The sequence below is a fragment of the Equus quagga genome, chromosome 2 (assembly GCF_021613505.1).
Source record: "Equus quagga isolate Etosha38 chromosome 2, UCLA_HA_Equagga_1.0, whole genome shotgun sequence".
Lineage (NCBI taxonomy): Eukaryota > Metazoa > Chordata > Mammalia > Perissodactyla > Equidae > Equus > Equus quagga.
Genome location: NC_060268.1, coordinates 167,089,214 through 167,115,668, shown reverse-complemented (window position 1 = coordinate 167,115,668; position 26,455 = coordinate 167,089,214). Strand labels below are relative to the sequence as shown.

The 26,455-nt window shown below is 40.7% G+C and overlaps 1 protein-coding gene across 1 annotated transcript; it reads right to left on the bottom strand.

The window, feature by feature from the left end:
- Positions 1-2,318: 2,318 nt before the first annotated feature.
- On the bottom strand, positions 2,319-19,957 carry PLEKHS1 (pleckstrin homology domain containing S1). The gene is made up of 13 exons (XM_046652193.1): positions 19,757-19,957; positions 17,560-17,645; positions 17,342-17,448; positions 16,583-16,720; positions 14,811-14,886; positions 13,825-13,941; positions 11,916-12,044; positions 9,706-9,812; positions 9,009-9,215; positions 8,186-8,287; positions 6,791-6,926; positions 4,128-4,281; positions 2,319-3,417 (listed from the first exon to the last, which is right to left on the bottom strand). Exons 1-13 carry the CDS (start codon positions 19,809-19,811, stop codon positions 3,290-3,292), a joined length of 1,542 nt encoding a protein of 513 aa, XP_046508149.1. The 5' UTR covers positions 19,812-19,957; the 3' UTR covers positions 2,319-3,289.
- Positions 19,958-26,455: the final 6,498 nt, after the last annotated feature.

Genomic DNA, 26,455 nt, shown 5'->3' with positions numbered 1-26,455 from the left:
GGCAAAAGCCCCAAAGAGAAGGGTGGTGGGGGGATGGGGGAGACGACACATTGTGGTGCTTCAGCTTCTCAGCTTATTGAAGAATTATTATTAAGCCAGCCCGGGTGACCTAGTGGTTCAAGTTCAGTGTGCTCTGCTTTGATGGGCTGGGTTCGGTTCCCGGGTGTGGATCCACACCACTCATCTGTCAGTAGCCATGCTGTGGTGGCGGCTCACATAGAAGAACTAGAAGAACTTACAACTAGAATATACGACTGTGTACTGGGGCTTTGGGGAGGAAAAAGAAAATAAAGAATTATTGTTGTTCCCTATCTGCTGCCTCTCTCTCTCTCTTCCTCTCTGCCTCCCTCCCTTCTGACCTCTCTATGTATATATACACACATATGTACAGATACATAAGTGGAGAGGGGTTCACTCTCTACGTACAATGAGTGCCTTTCTGGAATCTGTGCTAACATGTCAGCAGCTTCCAGTAAGGATGGATGTGTTTGGCCCTGCGCATTCATGGCATATCTTACCAGCTGCTGTTTAGACTTCACTCTAATAGTTTGCATCCTCAGCGGAGAGAACAAAGTGGAAAGATAGAGACATCCCCTGAGGCCTATTCTAGAAGCATGAGGCAACCATTAGGATGAGGGAGTGGCTGGAGAGACGGCACTTCCAAATGGCCTGCTGGAGAACTGTGCAAGTGTAGAAAAGGTGTTGGCCTGGGAGCTGGGGCTGTGGCCTGGAGCTCGGGGAGCCCAGCGAAGCCTCTTTACATTTCTGGGCTCTGGTTTCTTCCCCACAAGACTGAGAGCTGCAGGAGACTCAGGCCTACGTTGTGATGGCCAGGAATAGCTTCTCAGCCATTCCATGCCCTTGCAGAGACAGCTGGGCCGAGCACTCTGCAGTCCTGGCCCCACCTCCACTCACATTCATCACCTGGAATCGGGTTGGAATGAACATCAAGGGGAAAGGTCGCACATGGCATAATGCACAGAGGACAGGTGTGGATGGGCTGGCGGTGGGCAGTGTGAGGAAGGTCCGTCCCACCCTCTCTGTCTGGTGAAATTATATGGATACGAGGCACAAGTCTTCCTAGCCCCGGGCTGGAGACCTGCCCCCGCCTCTCAGCAAGATGTCCTACAGCTCTCTTAGTCCATTAACAGAAGAGGAATCCAAAAGCTGGGATCTGGGACAAATGCCTTGATGACTAGTCTTCTAGGCCAGTTTAATCACCAGCTTTCCTTGGGACCACTACCATTGTTAGGAGGAAGAAAGACCTATCATTGGGCTGGGGCCTAGATTAGATTCCTGGGGAAGAGTGGCTGGCCTCCAGCTCCAGCTCCGGGAAAAAGGAGGCACAGAGGAACGACTCTGGACAATGAGGAACGGCCTGCAGAAAGGACTTCACCTGAAGCCAAGTCACCAGGTTCCCATTGCCAGCTGAAGGCTTTCCACGCCTCAACCACCCAGCGGCCCGTGGTGGCACGCTCCCCTGTGGCAGAGAGGAAGGAAGGAAAACCAGGCTTCTCTGCTCAGGAGCAGGCTTCTTTTTTGGAGGGGGAGGAAAGGGATGACAGTCACTAGCCTCGTCCAGAACTGTTGAAAACTAGGGGCCCTTGCCCTGCAAAAATGCTCATGTGCATAGTCTATATTCTGCAGCCTCTCAGAAGATGCATGTGCCTCGCCACGTGACCCTGGGAGTGATGCTCCAACGTGTGCTCCCTGGTCCAGCTGCAGTCAAATCGGCTGGGAGTGGTCATTAGAACGCAGATTCCAGGGCCTCACACCAGACCTACTGAATCAGGATCTCTGGGTTGGGGGGAGCTTGGAATCGCCCTGACATTTCCTTTCGGGAACAAATCCCGCATGTGGGAGATGCCCCTAGAGCAGGATCCTCCTAGCAAGTATTGTAGCTGATTTAGCTGCCTGCAGAGTGTTCTAGGATTGAGAGAGCACCAGGAGCAGGCTGGCTGCCCTCGTCGTGACGTACTGGGAAGAGCAGGGAGCGGGAGCCGGGAGTTCCGTGTTCTCATGCCAGCTCTTCCATGAGCCATGTAAACCATCTAACGCCTTAGTCTTCAGGCTCTTTGACTTGATGAGGGGGTCGAAGGGCCTGGTGGCTCAGATTTGCCCGTCTATCTCATTTCAGCTTTTATTGGCATCGCTGTGTAGACTTCTGAGCAAAACAGGGGAAGGGCCTTTGGGCTTCAAAGCGGTGTATCCACCCACATTGTCACCAAACCTTGTTGGTTTTTTATTTCTGTCACTGAGGCGGCTTGGTTTCTTACATAAGAAGGTTTAAAATATATTCACTTATTTATTTATTTTTCACACATATTTATTTTATACTATAAAATTGACATAGGCTCATTGCAAAAAAAGAAAAATTCAAACATTACAGAAATGCCTCCCCCTCATGGCCGACCCTGATCATACTTCTCAGAGATGATTCTTATTAGCGATTTCATGTATGTTCTTCTAGACTTAAGAAAAAAGTAATGTCAGAGCAACAGCAGCAGAACGGACATTTCCTGATCAGGCCACGTGTCAGGTGCTACGCATCCCTTATCCATTTAAACCTCACAACAGCCCTGTGAGGGAGGGATTTCTCTCCCTAATTAGAGTTGGGGAAATTTTACAGACACACACACCCCACTAATTTATTTTTGCAAGAAGAGGATGATGCTATGCCCACTGTACAGCAGCTTGCATCTTTCATTCTTGGTGTAACATGAGCATCTTTCCATAACCATCTATGCAAAACTTTTAACATCTGCAGCGTTCGATTATATGAAGTCATCGTAATTAAGCAATCCCCAAAGGATGTTTTTCTTACAAACAATGCTACAGAGCTACAGTGAACATTTTTTACAAGTATCTTTGTGTACTTGTATGAGTATTTCTGTAGGATAAATTTCTAGAAGTAGAAAGAGTGGGTCAATATACATATACCAAATCATTCTGTTGTACACCTTAAACGAATACAATGTCACATGTCAGTTACATCGCAATAAAACTGGGAAAAAAGCAGAGTCCTAACTCCAATCCAGCTTAAAAAAAAAAAAAAGGAAACAGTAGGTCCAATGGGGCACGTAAATGAAAAATGTTTACACTTTCTGCACAATCTGGATGACAGAAAATAAACTGTGTCTGAACATGTCTTCTATATGCTGAAAGTCTTTTCAAATCTAAATCCAGATACCAAGGAAGGATCAGACATCTGTTTCTCAGAGCTGGTTTTAGATTCTTGGTTCTGCCAGTAAACAGCTATGAAACCCAGAGCCACAAAGAAAGTATGTCGTTAAACACTTGAGGCCTTGATTTCCTCCCGTGTGAAATGGTGACATGGTAAGATATATTTTCTGAAGCTCCTTTTTGCCCTACTATTCGCAGATTTGATTAGTCCTTTAGCCCTCTGTATTTGGTTCCCTGTTTATGAAAAAAGATGTGATTCTTTTGGCCTTCCCGGGTCAATTGGGTAATGCATCAATTAGTTAAGACCTTTCAAACTTAGAGGTGCTAAGTCATTCTTTTATCACTCACGGGGCAAGTAGATCTTTGCTGGATATCATCTAAACCTGCTTCCACTTCTAAAGTAGTTACTGGGTCACTAAAAAAACAGGATAATTATTGAATCGAAGAGGCCACTCTGTCTCGGCCTATTCTGGCCTATGGACACGATGAGTAGCAGGAAATCTTTGGGAAGGCTGATACGGTAGCACATCTCTCTTGGGAATCTTGCCTTCCTGGAATGATATTTCCAACTGTACTTTCCCAACAAAGAAGGGATTGTGTGGACCACGACCTCACAGAACACATACACATTTTGGGTAAGGGACTTACCCAGTCTTTGTCTGCGGTGTTTGGGACAAAGTCTGGGATAATAAGGCCTTACATTTGCACTGTGTTCCATAGTCATTATCCCACTTGGCCCCCTCCGTATCCCTGATGCAACAGCCAGAGAGAGAACAGTTATCCCCATTGTTAAGATGCAGATGTGGAAATTCAGAGAGGTTTGCTGACTTGCCTCATATCACACAGCGGTGAGCAGGGGAGCCCAGTACGGAATCCAGGTCCCATCCTCACCCCACCCTGGGATGGGTCCCTGGCATGTTATTCTCTGGTTCCTTTCTGCTGACCCTTTTTAATGGCTGAACTCCTCTTCAGCGTCATCTCCAGTCCAGACTTATCCAGTTGAAAAGGTACAACCTCTTGGTATTTTAAGGGGCATGTGCAGGATACAGCATGGAATTTCTCTGAATTTGGGATCCGGCCAATGGTGAGTTTTACTTTCTAAAACACAAGAAAGAAGAAAATTAAGTGACTAAAGATTATGCTTAGTACTGTTTGTTCTCAGTCTGTCCTCATTCACACCCTTTGAAGCTGATTTTGAAGAAAATCCTGCAATGAACTACAATATCTGGGCCAGAGGAAGCCAGGAGGACCTGTATATTCTGGTGGAAGATGCATATTTATTCTCTGGCATCCGCCAGCCTGAGCTTTTAGGGCAGATTCCAGAGAGCATTGATGGTGCCCAGATGGGCCCACTTGTGCCAAGAATTAAAAAGCCTCTTGAAACTAGAGAATCCAAATGAGACCACCAGATAGGACCAGCCACTGACAAAATTGGGAGGAAACCGAAGTTTGCTGCATTTCTCCTGCAATCTAGCATCTTCTCCCCTTTCACACACACCCCTTCTCCCCTTCCTTTTAAAATCTCACATTCTCTCCTCTCATCGTCCTTACCCCATCCTCCCACTCCTCTCAACTCCGCTTCGCTCAAGGAAGGAAAGTAACTCTCCTCGGTTCAGGTGCTCTAAAACATTAGAGGCCCTTGGCTGCCCCTCCGTTGGTTCCATATCTCCCCTCTTCTAATATTCTTTCTCCTTCCAGGGCCCAGCTATTTGAACTTTTTAAAAGAACTGAATATCCATTTTTAACCTAAAGAAATAAGCCAGGAATGGTGGGGTGGGAAGGTAGGGGAATTTTTTGATCTTCCAGATAATCATGTTGGTGAACACCTGATATTTGTCAATAGTGTCTAGTTGTCAGCCAAGAGAAGGGGGTCAGGCAGAATGAGCTCAGAGAAATGCTGTGGTCCCCTTCCATGCAAGTGACTCCACAATCTAGAAAGGCAGTCGGCGACGTCCAGGTGGAGGTCCTGAATCTACTCCCAGGCAAAATCTTTATCTTGGCTTCAGAGCTGATGCCTAGATCTTTGGGGAAGAGTATTGTTTGCTAACTTCCAGAAGGGTTCAGATTATATTGAACACTTGGCCCCATTGTGGGTCTTGGGCAGAGGAAATATAGTTACCAGATTGCTGGCCTGGGCCTCTGAAAGCTACCACTTTTCCACCACACAAACTCCTACCCTAGTCTTCAAAACCCAAGCATAACATCCCCTTCTCTGAGATGTCTTTCTGGCTTCCCGCCATTAGATTTACTCCATTCTTCCTTTACCCTCCCATGGCCCTCTGTTCATATCTCAGGGCACACACTGCATTGTAACCAGCACCTAACATGCCTGTTTTATCCACTAATCTGTGAGCTCCTTAAGCTCAGCCTAAGGCCATTTTTGTAGCTCTAAGACCTAGCACAGTACCCAGCATACAGTAGGTGTTCAATAGATGGTGAGCAAGTGAATGAAGGAATGAATGAGTCCTGGCTCTGCCACTAACTAGCTATGTATCTTCAACGACTCGCTCATCCTTATTGGGCTTCCCCATTTAGATAATAGGGGAAGTACAATTTGTCTAACCAACAAGGTTATTGTGTGATACAGAAGAGATAAGACATATCTAACCATCAACTGTCAGAGCTGGAGGAAATTTGAGAGATCACCCAGTGCTGTGGTTTTCAGAAATTTTAAGCCCAGGAATTGTTTCTTTAAGGAGAGCTAATGGGAAAGTGCAACGTATATAAAAGATAAATGATAAATGTAGACTGCTCTGCTTCAAGCTCCCCACACTGTCCCCTTCCTCTGCTCTCTCCCTGTCCCCATCTTAGGGGTCCAAGAAGCCCAGTTTGAAAACCAACTCTCACACTTTAGAGGGAAGAAACTGATGCCCAGGAAAGGAAGTGATTTTTCCCAAGGTCATGTGGCTTATTAGAAACAAAACTTGACCAGGAAAGGAATTAACAACATGGAGACTGTACTAATAGGCAGAACCACGGCTAACGTTTTAAAAACATACATACTCAGTACATACTCACGTGTTTTGTTTAATTTTTACAATAACTCTGTGAGGACAATACGGCTATGTTGATTTCTGAGATGAAGAAACAGGCTTAAAAAGGTGAACCTGTCCAACATTCCCCAGGCAATAGGAGTAGAAGTAACGGTAATAGTAACTACATTGCACACCTAATATGTGCCAGTCACTGATGTAAGCACGTTACATATATTATCTCATTTAATTCACCAATGACTAGTATTATCATTATCCTTAATTTTACAGAAGAGAAAATTGAGGCACAAATTGGGATGCAAACCCTGAGTCGGTCTGATTCCATTGCAAGCTCTTTTTGCCACATCACGCTGCATCTGAGGTCCTGAACCCAGCTGTTCAGTCTCCTAGCCCAGTGCTCTCTCCAAATACTACTTTATATGAAAGAATTTTGAAAGATCCTAAAATAACATCCTGTTATTTACACGTATTGTATAAAGTGTTATTTACACTTGGTGGCTGAGGAATGAAGAGTCTCATTTGTCTTCAGAGTACTGTTCAGACTTCATCTAAGACCTCGATTTTGTTCCTTCTGGCACTGACTTCCTTGACCAGGGCCAGTCAGCAGGACTCACCTCCTTCTGGTTGGACCGGCTGAGAAACAAGGAGACCTCCTCCAGGCTCTGGGGCTTCAGGTCATTCACCGCCAAAAGGTGATCTCCGTGAAAAAATAAGCATCCCAGGCGCGGGGGACCTTCCCACTGAGCCACGCTGCAATGGGAATACAGCATTCGACACAAGGGTGAGCCCAACCGTGCTCGCTGGGAGGGCAGGACACAGATGGGGACCAGATAGGGTCCTCACTCTAGTCTCTCCCATTGTTGTTGCTGTCGCCAGTTTCTTTAGCTATGGTGCACCACATCCGAAGTAGACACAGCCCTTTTCCTGTTCAGAGTATTCTTTCCTCTATCTCAAAATGTTTTGGACAATCTTAACTTGACCCTTCCTCCAAAGCCCAGCTCGAGTCATACCACCTCTCAAGTACATTCCACTTCCTGTAATTTATCTCCCCTTCCCCTGAGCTTCTATTTCACTGCGTGAGCACCTCATTTCTTACATATTCAAATCAAAATGCATTTTATATTTACTTATTTATGGTGCTGTCTTTTCACCAGTCTATAAGATCCTGGAGTTATGGCACCATGCTTTAAAAAAATTTTTTTTATAATCCCATTACTCCAAGTAAACAGAAGGTGCTCAATAAGTATTTATTGAAAGTGAGCACATAATAATTACACAATGAATATCTAATGAAAAAATAAATGAATTAATGAATGAGCAAGCTCGGGCGCAGAGACATCTACAGTTTCAGTCAAGTATTTATTGAGACTTAGACTGTGGGAAATTTGGAAAAATGGAAGGTGTCCTCTTATGGAACTTATAAGACAATTGGTGTGTAACATTTACCTTAAAGGGCTTTCTTCCCTTGTTAAAATGTAATCTTCTACGAAAATGAATTACGAAGCCTTTAAAAGAATGTAAAATTTAAGAAACAGTGATCGTTTTGAGAAAATTCTCTGTCACACAGTCTTTTGTGTCTGAGTCCCTGACCAGCAGGTTTTTAGCTGGTGTCTGGAAGTCTTAGACCCCGGTACGCCTTTTTCTTTTAGATCTTTGATTCTTGTGGACTTCACTAACTTCATTCATTCATCCAGTACTCATTGTACATTGACTGGGAATGATTTCCTTGGATCATACGTATTCTTGCCCACTTTTCCTCACCTTCAAGCAATGGGAAATTTGCTGCTTTCTGGACTTTTGGGTCCTCCTATACCCACCCACCTCCTAGTTGTCTCCTACAAAATAATTCCCTTACTTCTGCCTTGATCAAAGAACTTTGGTGACAACAGCATTACGACAGTTCAAGATTTCCAGGCAGTATTGCCACATATGGTGTTTCAAGACACAATTGTTCTCTTTATATCTTCCAGCCTGATTTATAATCAATAACTTTCAAACCTCCGACTTACCATACCCGTCCCGCGGCCTCTGTGAGAGCAAGATAATGTCTGATGTCAGGAGGAGAAAGGAACACATTCACTGTCTCCACGTGGCTTTCATCAGGGATGTTACTATGAGATAAGACATTTGTAAGAGTTATATCAGCAACTCTCTCCGGCTGTGAACTGTACTTTCTGAGTAGACTTTGGCCTCCTACATCTGAGATGGCATTTTCCAGTGAAAGATTGTCCAAAACATTGGGAGAAGAATATGAGTTTAAGTTACTGAAAAGTACTCATTAACACCCCTCCCCCACCCTTCTTGGGATGTGGTGTAGATGGTAGACAATGGGAAGGAGTAAAAAATGAACTAAATTGATTATATAACTGCCCATCGCACATCAGTTTGTACATTTCTCCATTGGAAATTTCATAGAGGACACAGAACAGAGTTAAAATTGACAAAAATCTCATCAAATGCTCTTGGCATCACTTGAAACTTAAATGTCCCCCTCTTAGTCTATAACCAAACCTCAAGTGCTTACATGTCCATAATTTTAACAGTAAAAGCTGGGTGACATGCTACTCAGATCAGTGTGATCCCAAGTTCTCCAAACTGAAAGACTAGTCAAAGGAGAATTTTTGAAAACATCTGAAAATGCCACCCACAGCCCAGGGGACCACTTTCCTTCCAGGTCTGTTACTCACTATCCTTCAGTGAGAAGCAGAAGCTGGTCAGATTCTTGGCTGACTTGGAGATTTTGAGGAAGGGCTTTAAAATTTGAATTCTGATTTAAAAAGGAAATCTGTCTTGCTCTAAGGGCCCATAAACTTTTAGAAATTAGAACTTTACTTGATTAAAATAGACAATTGCACAACAGTTAGTGAGGCCGACCCCTTTTTGTCATTTGTGGTCTGTGCTTCTGCGTTGGCAGGTGAAAGACAAGAGTCATGTCCTGAGCCTTGTTCTTCTAGGTGAAGCCCCACATTCTGGGTGTCTGGAAGGGTCTGGGATTCCTTGTTGCTATCAGCAGACTCTTGGGATGTCTGTTTGAAAAAACTGGAGCATAACAAGTTAACACACACCCTTTTTTAGCGTGTTTATTTACAACTTTCTGCAATATACGAATCAGAGTTAAGGAGCTAACAGCCGTGTGAAACTAACAAGGTCTGGAAATTCATCCAACCGTCAGAATCACAGCCACAGTTAGAATCAAATCCAACAAACTTTCCTTCTAAAAATGGAAACGGAGTCAAGATAACCCTCTATATTGGGAGGGTTTGGGGGGCAGAAGTGAGAGTGTGAGAGACGTAAATGCAAAATAGAAAATAACTTCTCAGGAGGCAGAAAACACCCTGAGGATGTCACTAAATGGTTGTCTATGGATAGAGAACCATTCTCACTTTTTCTTGTTTCGAGATTACTGAATAATGTGCTGAACTTGGGCTATGGTAATGCTGTGTGCCAACATATTAACAGTAAATGTTCTATAATTACATTAATGGTACATTAGCTAAAATCAATTTTAAAAATATGGCAGGATACTTACCAGGATTTCATTGGCATGTAATGATGCTCAGTTCTCTTGGAGACCTGGTCTGGACTACCAGGTTCAATGCATTCGCCAGAATCATTGGAAGCAATAATATTATCCAACTATATACAAGAGGAAAAGATGTAAGGATGCAAGTCTACTAATAAGCCAGGTACCCTTTCACCCCTTACATAATGGCTCTAGGCCCCGAAATAGTAAGTTGGATGAACCGTTGGATGAGCAGTGGTGCTCGTTCTGGGAATATCAACCAATCTTATCTACGTGAGACTGAACCAGTAAAGCCTCTGCAGACTCAAAGTCCATTTTCTTCTCCCAGGGCCCTCATGTTCCTGATGCAACTGTTTTATTGAACTAAATTGCTATTTTCCTCTCTGTTTCATCACTAGGCCCCTAATGGCATGAACTCTTTTTCCCAACCAGCACTACTGTAGAATCATGTCACCTGGCTGGGTCAAAGACGGACACAATGCAGAACTGGCCTCAGGCTACTATGCTCACAGGCAGCCCAAGTTGCTTCAGAAGGCTGTAAAGGTTCTGGAAAATACTGCCCTCAGGAGTCTCTTAACTAGCCTCTTAGAACTAAGACAGTCATTTGGGGCAATGGTTGCTCAAACACCCTAAGGGTTTTCTATTGCCTAGCTGACAAATTAATCATCAACCCACAATCAGAACGCTGGATTCCAGTCAAGCCAGTCTTACCATCACTCCTCCCACAAACAATGATCTTCCGGTACCCATCTTCACGGATCTCCCTTCACCTGGAATGCCCCTTTTCTTTTCTGCCTAATGAAGTTGTCTTAGGCCTCATTGAGACCCCACAGTCCTCTCTGACCACCTCAGCCATTGCCAATATTTCCCTTCTCTGAACTTCTACAGCATAGTTTTGTACTTAATTTTTTGGGGGGTCTTTTTAAATGGTCTTTTAGCTTAGTTTTGTCTGCCTTACTAGCCTTTGCATCCCATAAAGTACCTAGCAAATGCCAGGCATATAACTAATGCTCAATATAACTTGACTGGTTGGTTGGACTGTCATAAAAGACTAGTTGCCATCGTTGTGTCCCAGAGAACACTAGCATGAAAATATTTTTGGTGAAAAAACCTCCTGTGGTCAAATGAGCTTGGGGAATGCTGTATGTTGTATCCCACTTGGCTACTTATAATGTACCGCTGCATACCAAAGGCGCTGAGAATTCTGCAGTTAAGAAGCTTGTTTAACTTACTTTATCTTGGTGTCTCTGAAACTTATTTGAACCCAGAATGCTTCTTTTGTGTGAACGCATGTCACCACCTTGTAGAAAACCCCCAATTTGGTCTTCCTACCTCCCATTTCCATTCTCTTCCCTCTATCGTCTCCTCAAATATAGCTGCTGGGTTAATACCATTGGAATATAACTCAAGTTTTGCCACTTCCCAACTCAGAAAGCATGACTGCCCCTGTGCTGACTACAGAATGAAGTCAACTTGGCATTCAAGACCCATCGTGGTCTGGCTCTTTTTTCTGTCTTATTTCCCACTATGCCATTCACTCACCCTAGGTCATAGCCCAACTGAACTAGTCACCATATACATATTAAATGCCATTTTGTCTCTGAAGCCTTCCCTGACTCCGGTGGAGAGAGAAAATCTGTCCTTTTCCTATTGCTTCCGCAACTCGTAACTGATGGGACTGTAAGCTCTGAGGGCTGGAAGGATGTCAGGTCCTTCACTGCAGCCACCATGCCTAGTAAGTACAGCACCTAGCATACAGAAGGCACTCAGCAGTGGCTTCCAGTTGATCAACAGACTAGTTGATACACACCACACAATTTATCATCCAAGGACCTTTGCTCAGATGATTCTTTCTGCCCAGAATGCAGAAAGACTCCCCAAGTCAATCCTCCAAGTGCAAATTTTACCAGTCAAGTAAGGTCAAATGTCATCTCCTCCAAGCAACCTTCCCTGGACTTCTGTCTGGAAGTCAGCTCCGCCGTCCCCCACGTGTTGTATACTCCGGCCATTTTATGAACATCTCTCCTCGGCATGGAGCCCTTTCTGTCTTGTATCATAGCTGGCTCCTATTCACAAGTCAGCACTGGGGCACATCACCTCTGTGAGTCACCTCTGTGTTCCACTGAACCCAACCTAGTGCCTCAGGAATAGTGCATGGCAGGGGTTCAGTAAATAGTCGTAGAAGGAATGAAAGATTAATGGATGGAAAGGGTTACCTCTAAAAGAATACTTCGAGGGCTAATATAATGACTCTCTTCTTCCGTATCTTGATTGGTCTCTGGCAAGAAATCATGTGGTAGATGAGTTTGTCCACGTCCTGGAGAAATTTTTTCTCTCGTTAAATGCTGAAAAAAGAGAGGAAGACAGAATTAATGGTTTTCTTTTTCTTTGGAAGACAGAATTAAACCAAATGCTTTCTAGAAAAGCCACTATAGATTAGTTGGGTTGAGAAGATCAGAGGATCTTCCAAGGTTACATCCAGAAGCCCACACAACTTGAACTTAACTTTGGAGTCTGGGTCACCATGGATGATGTAAAGATATAAACCTATCTTTTAGAATTTTCTCTACCACTGGGACCTGTAACTCAGAACTAGCGGTTCTCTCTGGTGGGTTCTGTTCCAAGTCACTAAGCTCCATCACAGAGTCCCCCACCCCTATCTTTTTCCAGTTTTCACCCAGTGCCATCTGAGAAGGTAATTATCCCAGAGTCAAGGCATCGCACCTTTCCTCTTTCTGCTCAATATTCCTTTTATGTGCTCTGCTCATGTACTTCTATTGTTTCCATAGCAATGCAATTTTGTAGTGTTGATCTTGTGATAGTATGAATTATAGGCTTCAAGGTGCTATAGATTCAACCAATTACTGTCTCCCGTCCTCAATAGATACCAGATACTCTACTAAAGTAGCTGCTTTGCATGGCAGGAAAATTGTTATAAGTACAATTTAATTCTTCCCAAAACAATGCCTTAGAGCAGACGGTTTTGAAAAGACCATGAATGTTCTCTAGGAAGTCCTCGAAAGAAAGTTATTTTAAAAAGTAGATGTATTTAAGTTGTGTCCATTTTTCTAGCTCCAAGCTCGTGGAGCCAGATCATGCTGCATTGGGGATGAAGAAGAATTTCCACTTAATTTCGACAACAACAACATTAACATCAACAACAACAAATTCCAACAAGGCAGATGGTGCTCTTAACTAAAGCTAATTGAAGAATCACTGGATTGGAATACATAGTATTAAAAGGCAAGACGACCGATGATGTTATCTTTAGGGAGAAGGGGTATGGTGAGTGAAAAGCAAGAGGCATTTGCTGAAAAGTGTTGTCCTTCTCAACCCCGTTTCCTATCACCCTTCCTACAAACACCAAATGAGGCGTTGGCCTGGTGAATTCGATATGCTACGAAAAGCTTTTAAAATAGGTGGAGAGCTTCCATCTAGATAAAATAGGGGGCTATGCCACATGAAAATGTGCTTGGTATCCAGGGAGAAGAGAAAGTCAATGGTTACATCTCTAAGGGACAAAATAGTATCCATGGCAGAAGAAAAATAACCAAAATTGGGAAAATTGAAAATCCAAGAGAGCTGAGAGTACAATTACAAATCACTTTCAAGGGGCAGATGTATCGTATTTTTTTTTCCTCAAATGAATTTCATTAGAAATGAAGATGAAGTTACACAAACACACAAGCAAGACTGATCTGGGTAAATGAAGGAAATTAATAAGAACTCTGCCTTTGCCTGAGGAGTACAGATGGTACGACGGGAAATCAAGTGGTGTTTGGGGAATCTTTTTACAGAGGTAATCTGTACCCTGTGTGTGAAAGGAAGGAAAAGGTTGCCACCCAGGCTTTTGTTTAGCTGAGGAGATCTCTACGCAACATACCCAGATGCATGTTGAGCAGCGTCTGAAATGAATGAACACATTTAGAGATAGGCAGGACAAGCAGAAAGCCTCATCTATGATAAAGGAGACAGACTGAATATAGGATAAATACTAGGGCTAAGAATCATTCTTATGTTGGGTTACACTTTGAGGAAGGTGTCAAATACACTGGTAAGATCTTTGAAGCATCAGCTGACTCCCAGGCATGGCACCCTGAGAGAGGATGAGGAGAACCTGATTACCATGTCTGGAAGACTGTTTCTTGGCCTGGTGGAGCTGACAATCTCCAATGTGCTGGAAGGACCAAGGAGAGGGCTGGGGTCCGAAGAAGGCCTTTTGTCACCCAATGAGAGTTTCTCCTGCTTATGAAAAAGAAATATTGGAATCAGGGTACGATTGATCTCTTGTCTGGAATGAAGCAACAGCCTCGTCACTGGGCTCCCTGACTCGTCTTCCACCATTAACATTTATATTGCCGGCCAGCTTTCTCTCACCAAGACACCAACTCATCTCATCTCTCTCCTGCTCCCAGATGCTTGAGGACTCTCAGCCTGGCCTTCAGGGATGCCCTGAGTTGCCTCAACCTGTCTTTTCAACCCTCTGTCCTGCGCACCCACCCCTTTGCTCTATTCATTTGAGTCTACTTGTAGACTTGTAGCCTTGCTTTCCCTCCTCCTTGACCTCTGCTTTCATTTTAAGCATAGAACAACCTAGAAAACATGTCAAAATGCTATCTAGAGACCAAAGTTTCATTTATAGAGGTCCTCCCTAAGAAAGAACTTGTGTAAATTGAAGTAAATGAAAAACTTAAAGCTAATAGTCCTTACATTAAAGAGACATTATATCAAAAATGCCACATAAATGAAAAGCATTTTTATAGAAACAACCCTAGACTTAGTCATTCAAAAGGTAGCTGTTATGTACCTTGAATAACAATGATGGAAAATACTATAGTTTCAGCTACTATTAAAAATATGCCAGTTAACTTTCCCTCCTCCTACCCCAATAATGAAAATCTGAAATGTCTGTATTTTAGCTCTCTTACAAAACACAAAAGTATTTTTTTCCTACTGTTAATCAGAAAAATAACAAAGACGTACACTTTCTCCCTTATTTATTCCTTGTATTAATGCCAGTTGCTAAGGCAGAAAAAAAAGCTCTCAGAGTTTCCTTGTGAAAGCGGGCTGTGTTCAGGCGCCCTGTTATTTTGTTAGTGATAGACAGTCACCTCTGGATTCCGACGGGCTGCTTTCATATCCCAGCAAAATGATGAGATGAAGGAGACCCAGTCTTTAATCTTCTCCCTGTTGATAGGAATAAACTTTCAGCCGGCATGTGGCAACAACAGCACCTGCACTCCTTTGAACCAGGGAAGGATTCCTTTATTAAGGTTGGAACAGGCAGTGGAAGAGGTACCAGGGAAATAAGGACTTTTTGCCTAAGTAGCTTAAATGACCCATAGGCTCCTCACCAGCTCCACACTCGCACACTAGCTTTAACCCTCATGCCACCTCTGTGAGGAAAGCTCAGAGAAATGGGAAGAGAGGTGGAAATAACAGTAGTAATCACAGGGTTTGGAGCTTTGGGCTTTGACACTGATTTCTTTTGTGTTCTTAAGGAGCCCCTTAACCCGTTGGTGCCATTTCTGTGTAGTCATCCACCTGTGCCTCCCTTCTGGGACTGCATGTGTTTATGGAGAGCGCATTTGAATGGATTTATAGAAATCACATCTTCTTTTCTGCTGACTCTCATGACAATTTCAAAGAAAGCTTTTTGCCTTGGGGTCGATCTGCAACAGATCAAGTTTCTTCATAATTTGAGCCGAAAATGATAGGCTTTGAATGTCATGATGAAAAATTTGGGACTATAAATAATGACTAGTCGGTGATGGCTTTTGAGCAAGAGAGTCGTATGTTCAAATTTGAGATTTGAAAAGATTCATATTGCAGCTGTGCAAAAAAGGCTTTGCGCCAGGGAAGGGCTATTTAGGAGGCCATGGCTGTAGCCCAAGTAAATTATAATGAGGCGTCAACCAGTGAAGTGGTCCTGGAAAGTGGAGTGAAATTTACATGTCTCTTTCACGTAAATTTCCCTTGACCTCTGTCCCTCTTCCCTTCTAGTAGGTGGCACGTGTGCATAAAATAGATACATAAAAATGGTTCTTCTTTGGCTAGCATTCACTGCCTCCTCTGCACAGCTTCCTCCCCAAAACTTAGCCTCTCTGTCAAGCAGATAATCATCTATGAAGAATCCATTAGGCCCCTTAGCTGGCGCCAAGAAACCCTCTTAAAATCTGAAGACTCCTTCAGGGATGAGCATAGCTTCTCCCTAATAAATGTAGCTTGCACAGATGTTTGTGTACTGCGTTCTTTTACGTGGAATGCATCTGGGGTGATGGTGACTGTTAGGGGTTGAATTGTGTCCCTCTAAAATTCTTATGTTGAAGTCCTAATTCCCAGTACCTCAGAATGTGACCCTATTTGGAAATTGGGTCAGGTTGTTGCAGACGTAATTAGCTAAGATGAGATCATAACCAGAGTAGGGTGGATTCCTAATCCAATACTAGTATCCTTATAAGAATGGGAAATTTCAACAAAGATGCGCACACAGAGGGAAAGCCATAGGAAGACTGGAGTTATGCTGCCAAGGAACTACCAGAAGTTAGGACAGTGGCCTGGAATAGATCTTCCTTCGTGCTTTCACAGGGAGTGTGGTCCTGCAACACTTTGATTTCGGACTCCCAGCCTCCAGAATAATGAAACAATACATTTCTGTTGTTCTAAGCCATCCGGTTTAAAGCACTTTGTTATGGCACCCCTAGGAAATGAACACTGTGCCTTTTCAAGGTATTTTAACATACAATGAAAGCTGCCAAGATGGTTTTGAAGGCTGTGGCCATGGGTTTCTGTTCAAATCATGTTTCTGGTTTATGGGTTTGAAATGTTGTTTATTTGTTTTGTTTTGCACACAAGAGACCCTCTGTGTTATCCTACAACTTACCTGTCATGGCCAACGAGGAAGTAGTCCCTGTTAGGGGTTCTGATGGACATCACCTCCTCAGGGTGGCATTTAAACATCTTCTGCACAGATTGCATTTTTTCATGGCTATAACTTATGCCAACTTCTACAATGGAATTTCTGTTAGAATAGGCATAACGTATTAAACTGGTGCAAATACAAAATTAAGAAGAAAACTGACTAATGTTTTATGTTAGGATTCAAATTGAATAAATCTTTAGATCTGCTTGATCAATGTTTTGAAAATTGTAATAATTTTAGAAAATAAGTTTAGATCTGAACTTTGTTCAGATTGAAATACTTTGTTCGGCCTGAAACTTAATCCATAAATTCCTATTTCAGTTGGATTCTTGGTTCTATATATTATCATGTTTTCTCATTTTTTTGGTACAAAATTTCTTAAAGATAAAACAAAAAAAGTCAATTTAAATACTTTTTAAAAATCCATCATGGCTTTATGAAATGATGATTTCATCTGCTCTCTCATCCATAAATTAAGTGACTCAAAGTCTTTCATAACTGAATGCTTATTGATTAATAATTTATTGAGTGTAATAAACAATACAAAATAAGTACATAGCTATCTTTTACTCAAAATGTTTCCCTTTTGAGCTTCTTTTCAGCAACAAATATAATAGCAAGTGTGAAGATTTTGCTTTTTCAGTCAATGGTTTAAATTTCAATTTGCATGCAAGTTGTTAGTATTTGTTGTTACAAACGTTTTCTCCATTGGATACACACCGATCGATTTCAATGGACCCTCGGCAATGACGGTCTTTGTAATAGGAAAGCCGAAAACCCTTTTCCCCACTCTTTGACAGAATGAAAAACCGCTTTTTCCAAGAGGCCTGAAAAGTGAAAACATTTTACATCTCGGTTCAATCGCAGATGAAGAGAAAGGATTTAAAACTTACTCATGGGGCTGGTGGGAGGCCTGTTAAATCATAGTGAATACTTACTGCAGAGAAGAAAAGTTGAGGAGGTGGTGATTTAATAAAGTAATCTTGTTTGCAGACTTCATTTTCATAAAATGCTAATTGTTTGCCTAATAAAAGAAAGTGAACAGGACTCAAGTTTGTTCCAGTAAACTTCTGAAAGAGCTGATTCAATTGGAAAACATTGCTTATCTCTGGAAAAGTCTTCAAATGATTCCGTTATGGAAAAGAACATCTACAATAGGCCAGGAGAAAAAGGACCCAAAGGACCAAATGTGTGATTCTTATTCATCCGTGGCTGGGACCTGCCTTCAGATGACTTTGAGAGGCTCCTTAATCCTGCTCACACTTGCTGGCTCTCTGTTTCTGGAGAACGTCGTTGGCTTTCTAGATGTGAGCAAAGGTTTGTCTCCATTCCTGCTGAGGCACCAGCCACAGGAACAAGAGAATCCTTGCTCTTTGGCATAGCAGACCAAAGCAAAACCACCTGCCACTGAAAATGAGGTGGCAAAAAAGTGGTTAGAGAGGCTTCTAAAATGTTAACTGCTTCTTTGTAAGTGTTGAAATTATAGGCAGTTTTGATTTTTTTCTATATTTTCCAAAATGTCTGCAAAATTAAAATGTCTTTTCATTATTTAGAAAAATACAATTAACATTATTAAAATAAAAAATGTTTTTAAAAGGGAGAGGAGCTTGGTTTTGTTTTTCCATCCAGGCTATAGTACTAATTTGCTCTTGGTTTTAGAAGAGGCAGCCTTTACTAAAGAATTAGCACTTTTTTATTAGGTGAAAACAGAATCAGGATTAGGTAAGACAGCTGATGGGCCATGATGCCTGTATCCAGGCGTTCTTAGGCAGCCGTCTTCACCTTCCCCCACTCTGCTCCCCTGCAGCAACTCTGCCTGCACCCGCTATTCCCTACAAAAAAGAAAGGAAAAGGAAAAGAAAAACAGAAGGAAACAATATAGCAACAAGTTTCAGCTCCTTTATTTAAACAGTTGGTTGGCCTTGGACAAAATGACGGATTTATTTACGGAACAAATGTTATAGAGCACCTTGAATCACTAACTGGGCTTCCGTATCCTCATCTGTGAAGTGGAGACAACAGCACCGACCTCATAGGTTTGTGGTGAGGACTGAAGGAGTTAATGCATGGAAACTTCCTAGTTCTGGACCTGGCACACAGTAGGGCTCACTGAAGAGCAGCTATTATTAAAACAGAGGAAACTCTAGCCTTTATCATGTGCAGAATAAACTGGTCTTCAGTCTGCCTATAATGTAGGTGCTATCTGGTGACATTAAATTTAGAGAGTTCAGCAGATGCAGACATTTTATGAAAATTCTGTCTTAGAAGTCTCTGATGACGTATAGAATTGGCAGAATCTTAAATAAAGTAAATGTCTGTGAAGATGTAGCCCAATTTTGGGACTCCCAGGGTGTCTCCAGTCTTCACACTGACTACCAGTTCCAGGGCACAAAAGCTCTGATTGTCTTTGTTGACCACGCCAATGGTACTGTTTTCCCCAGACCTTGTACTGAGGAAAATAACCCAGTGGACACTTTGGCCACATTAATCTGAGCTTATGAAGCATTCAATATCCCGCCAATTTAACAGTTAAGTGATATGAGTCCCAGAAATATTAAGTGTCTTTCTCATTGCCAGGTTAAAGCAAACTCAGAGTTATTGATACAGAAAATAAACTCTGGCTATGATGACACTCATTGTTAATAAGGGCACCAAAGTTGTTCTCTATAGCAGGATTCTAGGCTTAGAAATGAGCTTCTAGGGAAACTTAATGATGAGGTCTTTTCGTGCCACCTGACTTCTGCTTGTACTCCCTGCCCTCGGGGATCTTCCAATCGCGTGGAAGGTGGATGCTAAGCAAGAAATTAAATAGACAAACAAGCAAGATAACTGCAGACTGTGATATGTACATTGGAGGACATGTCCCAGGTGAGGAGAGAGAGCAGCCAGGGAGGCCACTTTAGGTAGAGGAGTCAGGGGAAACCTTTGTGAGGATGAGAATGAGCCAAGCGTGTGAAGACCTGGGGAGGCAGAGGAAGCAGCAGAGACAAAGGCCCAGTGGCAGGAAAGGGTTTGGTGTGTTCCAGGAGGAGGCTGGAGGCCATGGTAGAGTTTGGATTTTATTTTAAAAGCAATGGACAAAACCACCCATGGGTTAGTCTGGCCAAAAAAAACATTGAAAGAATCTCATCTAACCTCTAGATCCAATTTGTAGGAAATACAGAAAGCAGAGAAACATGTTAAACACCATGCTGGGAATGTGATCAGCAAAATCCAGTCTGTGGGAAACTGACAGGACAAATTTTCAGTATTTTCATCCTACTGTATATAATTTTTGCCCCTAAACATCTCCACCTGGATTTCCTATAAACTTCTTTCTCTCATCCCCTCCTCCCCTATATCACTTGGTGACACCAACATCTATCCAACCTCCCCACCTAGAATACTTAGAGTCATCTTAACTTTCATCCTTCCATTGTCCTCATGTCCAGTCAATCATTTAGTCATGTTCATTTTACTTCCCAAATACTTCCTGGATCGCTCCCTATCTCTCTGTTCCTATCACCACTGCCTTCAAGACCTTCATACATTTTTCACTGTACTGGTGCAGTAGCTATCTAGTTTGACTCCCTAATTCCAGTCTCGACATCTTCAAATCCACCTTTGACATAGCCCCGGGAGTAAATGCCAAATCTGACCAATCTAGCATTTCAGGAAAAAATGGAATAACAGGGACTGGATTTACCAGACAAAAATAGATAAAATAGTGGTTTTAAAGATACTGGACATAAGCAGCAAAAGTCATTGATCCTTAGAGACAGGAAGCAAACAGGGTGAGCCCTACAATTTCTTGGAGAACATTTCTAGGCCACAGCACAGGAAAGGGGAACTGAAGTGGAACCCAGTGGATTCCTGAGTTGAGGAGACAGAGCTGAGGGTTCAGGAAGATCAAGATGCTAGGGTTCATAGGACAGAGTGCCAGAAAGAAAAGAGCTGCACAGAGAGAGAATCCCAGAGACATGCACAGGGCTCCCCTCAAGTATTCAAGAGTACTCATAAGTATACGTGTGTGAGGGAACTACCCAAAGCCAGAGAAAGAACCATTAGGAAAGATTAGAGGGAATAGTGCCCACTGCTTACATAGGGCCAGAAAAAGTGCCTGTTTCCTCCAACCAGACTGGTCAAACTTATAATTTATGAGGCATTGGGCAGGTCTTTTTATAATGGTAAAGCAGTTAATTAATCAAGACAACAGGTAGAGTACTCAGGAAGGCCTTTCCTCAGTAGTGAGAAATAATTAGCTCTGGGCTGAGGACAGCTCCAAACCCACCTAACAAATCATAACAGCAAGTCTTAAAAGGATCAAGTTGTTTCCAAGAAACTTAACTGCATCCCATAACAAAGCTCATGATTTATAGGAATACAAAAATATTCGGCACCCAACAAGGTAAAATTTGCAACGTCTGGCAACCAATCAAAGATTATCAGGCATGAAAAGAGGCAGGAAAACAGGACCCATAATGAGGAGAATAATCAATCCATCAAAACATGTCTAGAACTGACACAGATGTTAGAATTAGCAGAGAAGGTCATTAAAACAGTTATTATAACTGTATTTTATACATTCAAGAAGTTACGTAGAGATATAGAAGATATGAAAAAGATCCAAAGTGAACTTCTAGAGATGAAAACTACGATGTCTTGGAAAAAAACACACTGGATGGGATTAACAATAGATTAGTGCACTTGAAGGTGTAGCAATAAGGACTACCAAAATAAAAGCAGAGTGAAAAAAGAATCTAAACACATTAAAAGAGCACCAGTGCACTGTGGGACAATTTCAAGTGGTCTAATATATAAGCAACTGGAGTCCCTGAAGGGAGGAACAGAGAGAGAAAAAATACTTGAAGAAAGAATGCTGAAAATTGTACAAATTTAAAGAAAACTATAAACCCAGAGATCCAAGCAGTTCACGAACCCCCAATGAAAGCTACATGAAGAAAACTATGCCAACACAGATCATAAGCAAATTGCTCAAAACCAGTGATAAGGAAAAATACCTTAAAAGCAGCCAGAGGGAAAAAAGATATAATACATATTTAGGAAAAAACATAAGGAGGACATTCTATTTCTCACCAGAAACAATGCAAACAAAAAAACACTGGAAGAACATGTTTAAAGTACTGAAAGAAAAATACTGTCATTCTAGAATTCTACGTGCAGCAAAAATATCTTTCAAAAATGAAGAGAATTTCTGAATCAAAACATTTTCAGATATACAAAAGCTGAAGGAATTCATCATCAGGAAGCCTGTACTACAAGAAATATTAAAGGAAGTCCTTCAGGTGGAAAAAAAAGGATACCAGATGGAAATCTGAATTTATATGAACAAATGAAGAATACTGAAGTGGTAACTGCAGAATTAAATATATAACTTTTTTTATTATTTAAAACACCAAAAAAATTGATTGACTGTTCAAAAACATAGTAACAATGTATTGTGCAGATTATAACATACATATAAGTAAAATGCATTCCAACAATAGCATGAAGGGCAAGAGGGAGAAATGGACATGCACGTTTATAAAATTCTTATATGTGAATTGGTGTAAAATTACTTGTAATAAGATAGACTCTGATATTTTAAAGATGTATACTACAAACCCTGATGCAACTACTTTAAAGTGACAAAACAAAGAGTTATAATTAATAAGTCATTTTATCTCTTGATAAAATGGAATCATAAAAGATACTCAATTCAAAAGAAGGAAGAAGAAGAGGAAAAAGGGGAACAAAGAACAAATGAGAAAAATAGAAAACAAATAACACTATGACAGACTCAAACCTGACTACATCAATAATCACATTAAATGTAAATGGTCTAAACAATTCAATTAAAAGACAGAGATTGTCAAATTGGATGAAAAAAACAAGACCCAACCATATGCTGCCTATGAGAAACACACTTTAAATATAAAGACACAAATAAGTTACAAGTAAATGATCAGAAAAAAGATACACTATGCTAACAGCAGTCAAAAGAAAGCTGGAGTGGCTATATTAACATTAGTGCAGATTTCAAAGCAAAAAATTTTACCAGGGATAAAGCAAGTCTTTTTATAATGGTAAAGGGGTCAATTAATCAAGAGAACATAACAATCCTACACATTTATGTACCCAGTAACAGATCTTCAACATATACAAAGCAAAAACTGATAGAACTGTACAGAGAAATAGGCAAATCCACAATTATAGTCAGAGATTTCAGTACCCCTCAATAATTGATAGAAAAAGTAGGCAGAAAATCACAGAAATATAGTACATGTGAAAACACTATGAACCAACTTGACCTGATTGATATATGTGGAACACATGCAACATTTACAAAGACAGATCAGACTCTAGTCCGTAAAATAAGTCTCAATAAATTTGAAAGGATCCAAGTCATACAAAGCATGTTTTCAGAACATAATGTAATCAAATTGAAAATCAATAACAGAAAGATCTCTGAAAAAAATTCTGAAATAAATAACTCTTGGGTCAAGAAAGCAACTCAAAGATAATTCAGAAAGTTTTTTGAACTGGATGAAGTGAAATCATAATATATCAGAATTTGTGTGATGCCATTAAAGCAGTACTTAGGGGGAATTTCATTACACTAAACGACTAGGAAAGAAAAAAACTCTCAAATAAATTACTTCAGCTTCCATTTTAAGAAACTAAAAAAAGAAGAACAAACTGAATCCAAAGCAAACAGAGGAAAGAAAATAATAAAGATGTAAGTGGAAATCAACAAAATAGAAAACAGAAAAACAATAGAGAAAATCAATGCAATCAAAAGTTGATCTCTTGAAAAGATCAATAAAATTAATAAACCTGTCTTTTATTTAGCCAGACAGACCAGGAAAAATGAGAAGTGAGAAGACATAATTACCAATATCAGGAGGAAAGAGGGGACATAACTATAGATTCCACTGATAGATAAAAGGATACTAAATAAATATTATGAATAAATTTATTCCAATAAATTTGAAAACTTAGATGAAATTGAAAAATTCTTTGAAATATACCAACTAATAAAGGTCACTCAAGAAGAAATAGATAACCTGACTAACCTTCTGCATCTATTAAAGAAATTGGAATTGTAGTTAAAAACCTTTATGCAAGGGGAACTTTGGGCCCAAGTAACCAATTATACTGGCAAATATGACAGCAAAAGCATGAGCACCAAAAGAAAAAATAGGTAAATTGGACTTCACCAAAATTAAAAACTTTTTTGCACCAAAGGACATTATCAAGAAAGCGAAAAGACAACCTACAGAATGGGAGAAAATATTTGCAAATCATATAGCTGATAAGAATCTGGTATCTAGAATATATAAACTTTTAAGGAAGAAATAATACCAATTCTACACAAAATCTTCCAGAAAATTGAAGAAGGAATATTTCCTAACTCATTCTATGATATCGTCATTACACATCCTGATAAAAACTCACAGCACACTAGGAATAGAAGGAAACTTCTTCAACCTGATCAGGGATATCTTTGAGAAGCCTATAACTAACATCATACTTAATGGTGAGAGACTGAATGCTTTTTCCCTAAGATCAGGAAGCAGACAAGAATGTCTCCTCTCCCCTCTTATATTCAATATTTACTGGGGGTTTAGCCAGTGCAATCAGGCTATTAAAAAAAGAAATAAAAAGCATTCAGAGCGGAAAGGAAGAAACAAAACTTTATTCACTGATGATATGATTGTGTATAAAATCTGACAGAATATACAAAAAGCCAATAGAACTAATAAGTAAGTTTAGGAAAGTTGCAAGATGCAAGATCAACATACAAAAACCCATCAGTTGTATTTCTAAACACCAGCAAAACAAACAACTGAAAAGTGAAATTTAAAAACAATATTGTTTACAATATCATCAAAATTATAAGTCCGTCAAAAGACGTGAATGATGTACCCCCAAAATTTCAAAATATTAATGATAGAAATGAATTATTTAGGGATTGACCTAAATAAATGGAGAGATATACCTTGTTCATTGGTCAGAAGACTCACTCTCGTTAAAATGTCAATTATCTCAAGTTGGTCTAGAGATTCAATGCAATCTCAATCAAAATCCCAGCAGGCTTTTTTCTTGTGTAGAAATTGACAAGCTGATTCTAAAATTCATATGAAAGTGCTAAGTAGCTAGAATAGCCAAAACAAATCTGAAAAAAGAACGAAGTTAGAGTACTAACAATACCTGATTTCAAGAACTATTATAAAGCTATAATAATCAAAACAACATGGCATAAAGATAGACAAATATATCAATGGAACAAAATAGATAGTCTGGAAATAAACCCATGCATACATGGCAACTGATTTTTGACAAAGATGCAAAGGCAATGCAACGTAGAAAGGAGAGCCATCTCAATAAATGACACTGAAACAATAGGATATCCGTATGAGAAAGAAATGAACTTGGATCCACATCTATAGATTCAAGGCAATCTCTCTCAAAATCTCAATGACAGTTTTTGCAGAAATGGAAAGCCTATCCTCAAATCATATAGAATTGCAAGGAGCCTTGGATAGCCTAAACAATCTTGAAAAAGAAGAACAAAGTATACTCATACTTCCCAATTTCAAAACTTACTACAAAAGCTGCAGTAATCAAAAGAGTGTGGTACTAGTATGAGGATAGATTCATAGACAAATGGCATGGAATTGAGAGTCCAGAAATAAACTGATACATCAATGGCTAAATTTTTGTGTGTGTGTGTGTGTGAGGAAGACTGGCCCTGAGCTAATCTCTGTAGCCAATCTTCCTCTTTTTGCTTGAGGAAGAGTAGCCCTGAGCTAACATCTGCACCAATCTTCCTCTATTTTGTATGTGCGACAGTGCACAGCATGGCTTGTGAGTGGTGTGTAGGTCTGCGCCCGGGATCTGAACCCATGAACCCCAGGCCACTGAAGCAGAGGGAGCAAACTTGACCACTGTGCCACCAGGCCGGCTCCCTAACTGATTTTTGACAAGGACACCAAGGCATTCCATGGGGAAAGAATAGTTCTTTCAACAAATCATGCTGGAACAAATGGATATCCAAACGCAAGAGAATGAAGTTGGATCACTATGTCACACAATAAACAAAAATTAAGTCAAAATGAATCATTGACCTTAATGTAAGAGCTAAAACCATAAAACTCTCCGTTTTTGGCATTACAGGGGTAAATTTTTATGATCTTGGGCTTAACAATGGATTCTCAGATATGACATCAAATGCATGAGCACCAAAAGGAAAAATAGGTAAATTGGACTTTACTAAAGTAAAAACTTTTGTGCATCAAAAGACATTATCAAGAAAGCGAAAAGACAACCTATAGGATGAGAGAAAATATTTGTAAATCCATATATCTGATAAGATTCTGGTATCCAGAATATATAAAGAACTCTTATAATGCAATAACAAAAAAGATAAACAACCCAATTGAAAAATGGGCAAAGGGCTCGAATAGACATTTTTCCAAAGAAGATATGTAAATGGCCAAAGAGCACAGGAAAAGTTGATGGTGATGTTTTGGAACCGGATAGAAGTGATGGTTGCACAACACTGTGAATGTACTAAATGTCACCAAATTGTCACTTATGCTCATAGCAGCTTTATTGGTAATAGCCAAAGACTGGAAGCAACCCAGATGTTCACCAACGGGTGAACGGATTAACAAATTGTGATACGTCCACACAACGGAATACTAGTCAGGAATAAAAAGGAAGAAACTCTTGATGCATGCAACAACATAGATGAACCTCAAAAGAATTACGCTGAGTGACAGAAGCCAATCAGAAGAGTGTATACTGTAGGATTCCATTTGTGTAAGATTCTAGTAAATACAAAGAATT